This window comes from Copadichromis virginalis, linkage group LG1, assembly GCF_057382275.1.
Source record: "Copadichromis virginalis isolate Kocher_CV1m ecotype Utaka linkage group LG1, C_Virginalis_male_GT1.1, whole genome shotgun sequence".
In the NCBI taxonomy this organism is placed as follows: Eukaryota; Metazoa; Chordata; class Actinopteri; order Cichliformes; family Cichlidae; genus Copadichromis; species Copadichromis virginalis.
In genome coordinates this window covers 2,177,546-2,185,594 of record NC_140618.1, presented here as the reverse complement: position 1 = coordinate 2,185,594, position 8,049 = coordinate 2,177,546, and the positions used below count along the sequence as shown (strand labels likewise).

Genomic DNA, 8,049 nt, shown 5'->3' with positions numbered 1-8,049 from the left:
ATTCTTCTCCTCAGAGCAACGCTGAACGTTTTTAAACTCCGTCAGCAGACAGTAGAGCTGAATCACAGATTTCATACACTACCCTGGCCTCCAGCTCAGCGACTCACCTGATGAATGATGGCGACTTTCTGCTGCTTGCCCAGCTCCTCGTTCACCATGTCCACTTTGGGAGGACGAACCACCGTCTCTCTGAACGGGATGATGGGCTCAGACGCGCTGATCTCGATTTTAGCAAACCTTTAAAAAAAAGAAGAGTGGAGGCTGTTCTCTGTTTTCATAATCAGCCAGTCTGACAGTCTGCAGATAGAGAACAGACACAGGCCATGGCTGTCGCCCAAAGGCAACGGGGCGACAGGATTCGGCTGCTCACAGGTCAAACACATCAGAACTGAAAACCTCGGACCGCCATCTGATGACGATTTCATGTTTTATTCAATTCAGTTTTATTGACACAGCGCCAAATCACAACAACAGTCGCTCGAGGCGCTTCATATTGTGCGGTAGATCCTACAATAACACATACAGAGAAAAACCCAACAATCACATGACCCCTATGAGCAGCACGTTTTTCAAACACAACATCTGGACCCATTTAACCAGGAAGTCCTTCAGACTAACGTCGTTTTTCAAGGCAGAATAAATCAAACACAAGAACACGTAAAAAACAAGACACAGTGAAAACTTGTCATTTACAGAAGTCTTTATGAGAGCTCTGCACTCTGCAGGGAGACGCAAGCATTCAGCTTCAATGTGCTCTGAAGGTTATTCCAAGAATAAGGAGCTAAATAAGAGAGCGCTGTCCTACAAAGTTCAGGAAAAATCCCGGGAACTCTGAAGAGGAAGACGGCAAATCACAGCAGCTGTGACGTGTTCTGGACGATGCATATTAGTAATGCCGCCATAATCGAAACATTAAAGGAGTCTGTAAGTGTTTTCCTAACTGATCGATTAAAATATCTCAATAATAAAAACTCTGCACTCTGTCCGTCATCCAAACAAATACCCAAATATTTCTGGGATGATACTTTCAATAAAATCTCCTCCGAACATCTGAGGTGTGGGCTGATTTCCAGAAAACAACATGAATCGTCTGCATAGAGTCACTTTAGCCGTAATGGAAAATAAAATACGGCCAAAAATGAAACTTTTTAAAATCTTCACCTTCATCCTCTGGGGTCATCAAGTGGGTGTTCACAAAAGTCTGACGTAATCGATCCGATACTTCAATTCTTTTCTATTGACAAAGCACCAAATCACAAGCTCAAAGCACTTTAAACTGTAAGGTGAAACTCTACAATGGCACAAGTGATGCTTCCTGCTACAGGATGGAAGAGGATTTAAAAAAGTGGAATGAGTCGCTCCACTACAGTAGCTTTGCATGATTCACGGCCCCAAACAACCCTTATGTATCTGATCTGAAATAAGCCTCCCTGTAAGCCAACTTTCTTCTGATTGGCTGCTCCTCACGGTTTGTAAACTGTGCTGAACTGTATGAGGACGCCCTCCTGTGACATCATTCAGAGCCAAGAATAGAAAAAACCACACCTGTGTGAAACTGAGTGTAATTAAAATTAAAGCAAAGATGAAACTCGGAGTGAGGAAAAGTCGGGATACAAAATGTTCCCGTTGGTGTTTTACGCTCGTACAGACTCTGCAGGTGACGGTGCGAATGAAAGCTCCTCTCCAACGGGACGAGACGGCGTTAAGAGAAACGTCTTTGGAGTCTGTAATTACTGTCACAGCCACGAGTTTAAAGAAACTCTAATTAATATGAAATATTCTTTCAGATCCGGCTGACAGAGCGAACACAAAAACACGACGCCTCAGAAAGCCGCACGCAGGTAGAGAGAATCTGTCCGGCCTATCAGACGCTTTGCTGCTAACGTTGAGTCGCAGCTTATAAACCAACAACGAGACGCAGAGCTGCTCAAAGAAATGTCACCAGGATCTCAGAGGTGATGGACATCCTCCTTTTCTCTTTGATCATTTTACTGCGCGTTTGTTCGTTCTTGTGACATTCGATGACGTTGGATCCTGCGATGTGCATTTGGGCCGTACACTGAGACGACCGCTTGCTCCCCTCACGTCACACGTGTGGAGCGGCGCAGAGCCGTCTTTCCAATAATAAAATGATTTGTGGGGCATTTTAAAGATTTGGGTGTTCAGTAGAAATGAGTCAGAGCCCGAGTGCCGCAGCAAGGACACAAAGTGTTTCTCTAACATCATTTATACCCGCTGAGGTCCTCCACCAGCAGGCTGCAGAGGACAATCGCACTCATTAGTCTGCCCGTCTGCATTAGAGGCTTTACTGAACAACACAGATGCTTCCTGGCTGACCCCGGGGTCACTGGGTCACTCTGAAAAACACGCCTGTGTTTATATTTGTGCTGCATTAGCAGCGGCACCGAGACAGCGGGGATACTTCCTCGTTTAATCCAGTTATCCACGGTAACAGGTAATCCCTGCTGCTCGCCATCTCACTTAATGAACACTTGAAAAGTTTCTGTGAAAACGCCAAATTGAAAACGTACAGCTCTGTGTGTGTGTGTGTGTGTGTGCGCTGAATTATCGATCACTGGTGCCCATAAGCACTGAAGACTGAGCACCTGACCTAGTTTTGATGGGAGAGGGTGGGGTGTGGGGATAATCCCCTCGCAGCGGTGGAGCTGTGATGTCACAGTCTTGTGCTCGCCCGTGTGGCAGAGAACAGCGCTGACCTTATTCTGAACGTGATGCGCTGCGTGCCAGCGCTTACGTGGAGGGCTCAGGCTGCCGACACATCAACAAGTCACCCAGCCAGCCAATCAGACACTTTATGAAGCAGGTAGCTCGCCATCAAGTCACATCACCAGCCAAAATGTAAGCCAATGATCGAGCCATCCATCCAGCCAATCAGCCTTCATCTGAGCCAAGCAGGCAGCCAGCTGGCCGGTCAGCGATCCGCCGTCCTGCTCTGCCATCTCTGTCCCGAGCTGTCTGGCCTCGGCTCTAAACATAGCAGCAGCAGCGCTGCACGCGGCCTCGTTTCCTCAGCTGGAATCCCACAAAATCAGAGCAACAGGGAGCGCGGAGCGAGCCTCATGAGCGACTCTGCGCTGACGGACCCGCCGCACAAAGCCAAGACCCCCCCAACCCCGCCAGCAAAGAAGAGATCAATCAATCAATTTATTTATAAGCACTTTTAAAAACAGGTTGACTAAAGTGCTGTAAAAAAGTAGCTCAGACACACAAAGAACAGAACAAACCAACCATGGAGATCCAGAGCTTTCATCTTTATATGTAATAAAAGGACGAGATGCTACAATCCCTGGTTAGGATAAGGGCTGTCCCCACAAGATATGAATACCCAACGTGTGTGTGTGTGTGTGTGTACTGTATGGGGTATTTTCTTGCACAGTGTTACATCATCCAAAGTGATTTTACTCGTCGGTCAGTGAGAGTGCATTGTGCTTTCGACTTGAGCTCTTACAATCAGTGTCTGCAGGAGTGCGTCCTTAAGTAGCACCAAGGCTGAAGCAATCATAAAACATTTATCCATGAAACTCCTCTAACGTCCGACAGCTGCACCCATGAACTGCACCACGTGCCGTTCCAGGCACACGTCAGCCTTTGTGTACCAGTATGTAAAACACCACAACCATTAGACACCATCTCCTGGACTGGTTCCAGTCAGAGCCGCCCTGCAGACTCTGCATCCAACATGGCGGAGCCGGAGCTTAAACCCAACAGCGAGCCGAGCAGCCGGCCTGAAGCGAAACGTTTGACAGGACCGGAGCGAGCTGTCTGCTATGACAGGAAGCTCAGAATATGAGTGAGTGTGTCGGCCAATAGGAACACAAGAACCCCCCCAAAAAAGGACAAAGCAGCAACGTGACAACTGTGGCGCACAAAGCGGGCGGTTACTGACGCACTGAAAGACGATGACCTGGTACACCGATATAATGCATGTGGGCGACCCACCTGAAAACACGTCGCTGATAGCTGCACGCCGCTGCAGCCGTGCAGCAACAACAACACTGTTGTGTGACTGGACACAACGCGCAACAACGTTGTTGTTTTTCCTGTTATTCTAAATCTAAAATCGATCCACAAAAACAGGAGGTTCTTAAAACCTGAGCCTGAACTTGGATCTGTACTCAGGTCCTCGTCTGCAGACGCAAAACATCAAAACTCTGAAAAACACATTTGTGTGAGTTCAGCTCCACAGACGCCGCACAGAGTCGGGCCTGCGATATTACAGGGAGGAGGTGCCTTTTAAAAACCATCAGAAGGGCACGTGTGATTGACCACGAAGGCCACCAGCTGAAACTGCCCCCCCCCCCCAGCGGGTCCTACCATTCTTTTCCCAGGTCCTGAAACAGCGCCTGCCAGAAAAACGCCAACAAATGTGGCAGCGTGCCCCGATCACACGGTGAGCGACACGCTCCGCTGCCCGCCGAACCCTCGCTCATCCAGCTTTACTACTCGATGATTTGCCACCAGACAAGATTCTTCATATCCAGCATGTGTCTGCGATGAAGGCGGCGACCTCTCCGCAGCCCGAGCGCTCCTCTGCAGGGACGGGATACCCCGAGAGGGGCCCGTTCCTCTCTTTGGCTCTCAGCAATCAGGCCTACACGGCGGAGCGGCTGGATGGGAGTCACTCCCGAGTCACATTATAGGCCACCTGGAGCCAAATAGCTCTGAGAGCCGTCTGAGAGCAGCAGGAAAAAGAATCTCTGAGGTGATGAGAAAATTCAGGCTCTCCAGCCTGACTGCCCGCCTGAGGTCTGGTGAAAACAATGCAGCACTCATCGCTGGAGTAATGATGTCCCTGTGATGGAGCATGTTCAGGCAGGATCTGGGAGACAGGCCAGTGACTGGAGCCAAGCGGAGAGAGGTCCTTGAGAAAAACTTGCTCTGCTGAATCATTTGCTTGCAGTTTATGTCTTACTGTGTCTGCGGGGGTTTTATTCAGACCTGTTTTCGTTCAATCGATCTCCACGGCCTCTTCGTTGCTTTTACAAATCGATTCTTGTGCTTCTGGTAAGTAAGCACATTCAGTAAAACCCCGAATTCGGAGGCTGAGGATGATGTCATCACTAAACACATGGCAGAAGACTTTCAGGGACACGGGTGTGTTTGCATCAGCTTCCTCACTGTCCTGTAACATTTCTGTGCTCGAATTAAATTTTATACAACAAATAGGTTCTGCTGCATATAAGGTAACATGAAGTTAGAGTTAAAAAGTGCGAATCCCACACACAGCATCACACAGTTTACGTTTACTTAGTAAATCTGCTCGGTCAGGTTTAGACTGGACACTGGCTCCAGTAATGAGACAGGGATGGATGGGCAGGTTTGAGTAATGAAAGTTCACGGTTTGGGTTCAAATACAGAAACTGAGTTTTTCCTGGTTGCTATGGTGACAGGCTCCCGCTGAAGACCCGACGATAACATGCGCCGCAGGCACGAAACATTCGCCCCACTGAAACATTAGCTTTGCAAATGTCTAACCTACGAAAACACGACCGGCGAACAGACTTTCATCACGACGGGAATCTTAACCGGTCACTTGACTGTGACCATCTGCTACTTCATGTTCTCACCACAAGTTATATTCTATTCTTTGGTGATTCAGTAAAAGCACTAGATGTTGCAGTCAATGATTGTGCATTGCGTTAAATGGCGAGCATCTTGAGGCTGTTATGAGGAAAGGCAGCCCAGAAACTTTACCAGCAGCACACATCAGTGCGTGCCTCAGCTTTCTGTCTTTTACCCAGGCCAATCTCCCATTTTTGGGGGATTAGAGATCTGATCTAGGTTATCATATTAAGGTTTGGGACACATCGTCAGCAGTGGACCTTGGATTCATCGGGTGTTTCGGCCGTTATCACCAGACACCCTCATCCAAGAAGGCCCTGCCAGGGCTGATCAGGCCCCGGAGTGTCTCTGGTTTATGTTGACTTGTTATTTCACTTCTTCTTTTAGTTTTCTACAGTTTATTTTCTATCTATTCACTTCAACTGAGAGATAATACTTACCTCTTTAACATTTATGGAGCCTCACAGCTTCAAAGGGATAGAAACGGTGAAAGTAAGACAAAAGGGACACGACAGGAGAGCTGGAGGGGGGCCACACCTCCCCGCCGGATCAGGCTGTACACTCTACCTCCTCACTGCCTCCCAGAAAAGGGAAGAAGAGCAAATATTTTCTTTTCTCTCGCGGTTCGCTGACTGCCATAGCTGCCCAAGTGATCCAATCTCTGAGCAGATAAACACTCCAAACACTTCGAATGTGCAGATTTACCTGTAACAGCAGGTACTGTTTCCTGTACATGGATAATGTTATTCAGGCATTTAATTATAATCTGTCCTCGTGAGAGCACAAGATTAAAAATAATGGAATTACATATGAAGCACATGTACAATACTGTGCAAAAGTATTGAGCCGCCCCTCATTTCTTTATATTTTGCTTCCTTTGAGTTTTTTAATTTGTCTTGAGAAACAATTTTCCAGCTTTCCGGAGCTCTTTTAAGGTTTCCTTTGAACATTGACTCATTTTCAGCTTTTTAAAGTCAAGACTTTAAAAACACTTTATTACTAGCAGGCTGTCACAAAAACACATCACTGATTCCAATTTCTTTAACTGGATCGATAAAAAATGCCAAAGATAACACAGTCTGACATAAAATAGTATTTTTGCCCCAAACAGGTGATTCCCACAATAAACCTCCAAACAAAATCCAGAGAAATAACAGCTGGCTCAAAACTTTTGCACAGGACTGTAACGGCCACCCAGAAACATCAAGCTGAAACTTGATGTTGTCCTGACCATGTAAAGACAAATTTGCCTTCGATGGGATTCATTCAGCATTCATGTAACTCTGACACACCTGCTTAACCACGACTGCAGGAGCCACATTAACTGATAACAGCAGCCGTGTTCATTGTGCCACCGTGCAAACATTTCTCAGAAATAGTTTCAGAGTCTCTATTGTTGACTTGGCCCCCAAATTTCTCAGATCTCGGAGCAACCAAGGACCTACTGAGATCTACTGTCTGATACTTTGAGACGGGTGTCCAACTCCAGGCCTCGAGGGCCGGAGTCCTGCAGGTTTTAGATCTCACTCTGGGTCAACACACCTGAATCCAATGATTAGCTCATTACCAGGCCTCTGGAGAACTTCAAGACATGTTGAGGAGCTCATTTAAATCAGCTGTGATGGATCAAGGACACATCTAAAAGCTGCGGCCTGGAGTTCCCCACCCCTGCTCTAAAGGATCTGCTGCTAAAGCGAAGGCGAGCGACACCACGGGACACCTTCAGCGATCCGAGGAGTCCCCGCCTCGATGGATCCGAGGTGTTGTGACAGCACGAGGGGAACCTGGCCAGGCTATTTTAACGTTGGGGTGTACATTTGTATTTTAGCAAAGCCGCATGATAACAGAACAGACTGAATTAACAGTTTGGTTTTACCACGGATGTGCAGACATCTGTCACCGGATTAAATCCGACACGGAAGGAAAACTGATAATGAGAACTGATGATAGCGAGGCACAAAGTTATAAAGAGCTATTTTTATGCATCCTAAATGGATTTATGGATGTTGAGCCTTAATGGAAAAAGCTGAACATCGGAGATAATGGCATCACAGGAAAGAGCACGTCGTGCTGCCTGTGAATTCTGGTTTAACAAGGTTAAAACTCTCAGAAGAAAAGATGTGATGTGTCTTGATAAATGCACTGAGTGTAAATGCGATGCTTTAGATTGCTGCAGATACTGGCTTTAACGGCATCTGCATCGTTACAGCTGTGCAGGAAATCATTCTGATCTAATGACAAATAAACCTACTCATTCATTGGCTACTTTATAATTCACTTTTTCTGAAATATAAATGTTTAAATGGTCAGGAAGCACAAATAGTGTGTAATTTTACTAATTACTGTGAAATAAAGGGACACTGTTCATCTAGTTTCTCCTGTTTAGACCTTAAAAGCTTCCACCTGACCTGCTCAGCCTGTCATGGACAGCATCCATGCAACAGCTTTCAGTGACTTGCAATTCAT

General features: G+C 46.8%; 1 protein-coding gene across 1 annotated transcript in view; it reads right to left on the bottom strand.

Moving 5' to 3' along the window:
• efl1 (elongation factor like GTPase 1) overlaps positions 1 to 8,049 on the bottom strand; it is a 74,011-nt gene that overhangs the window by 10,314 nt on the left and 55,648 nt on the right. Inside the window, exon 17 of the mRNA XM_085469164.1 lies at positions 108 to 237. Within this exon, the coding sequence (XP_085325290.1) occupies positions 108 to 237 (130 nt within the window). The remainder of the gene's footprint in view (positions 1 to 107; positions 238 to 8,049) is intronic.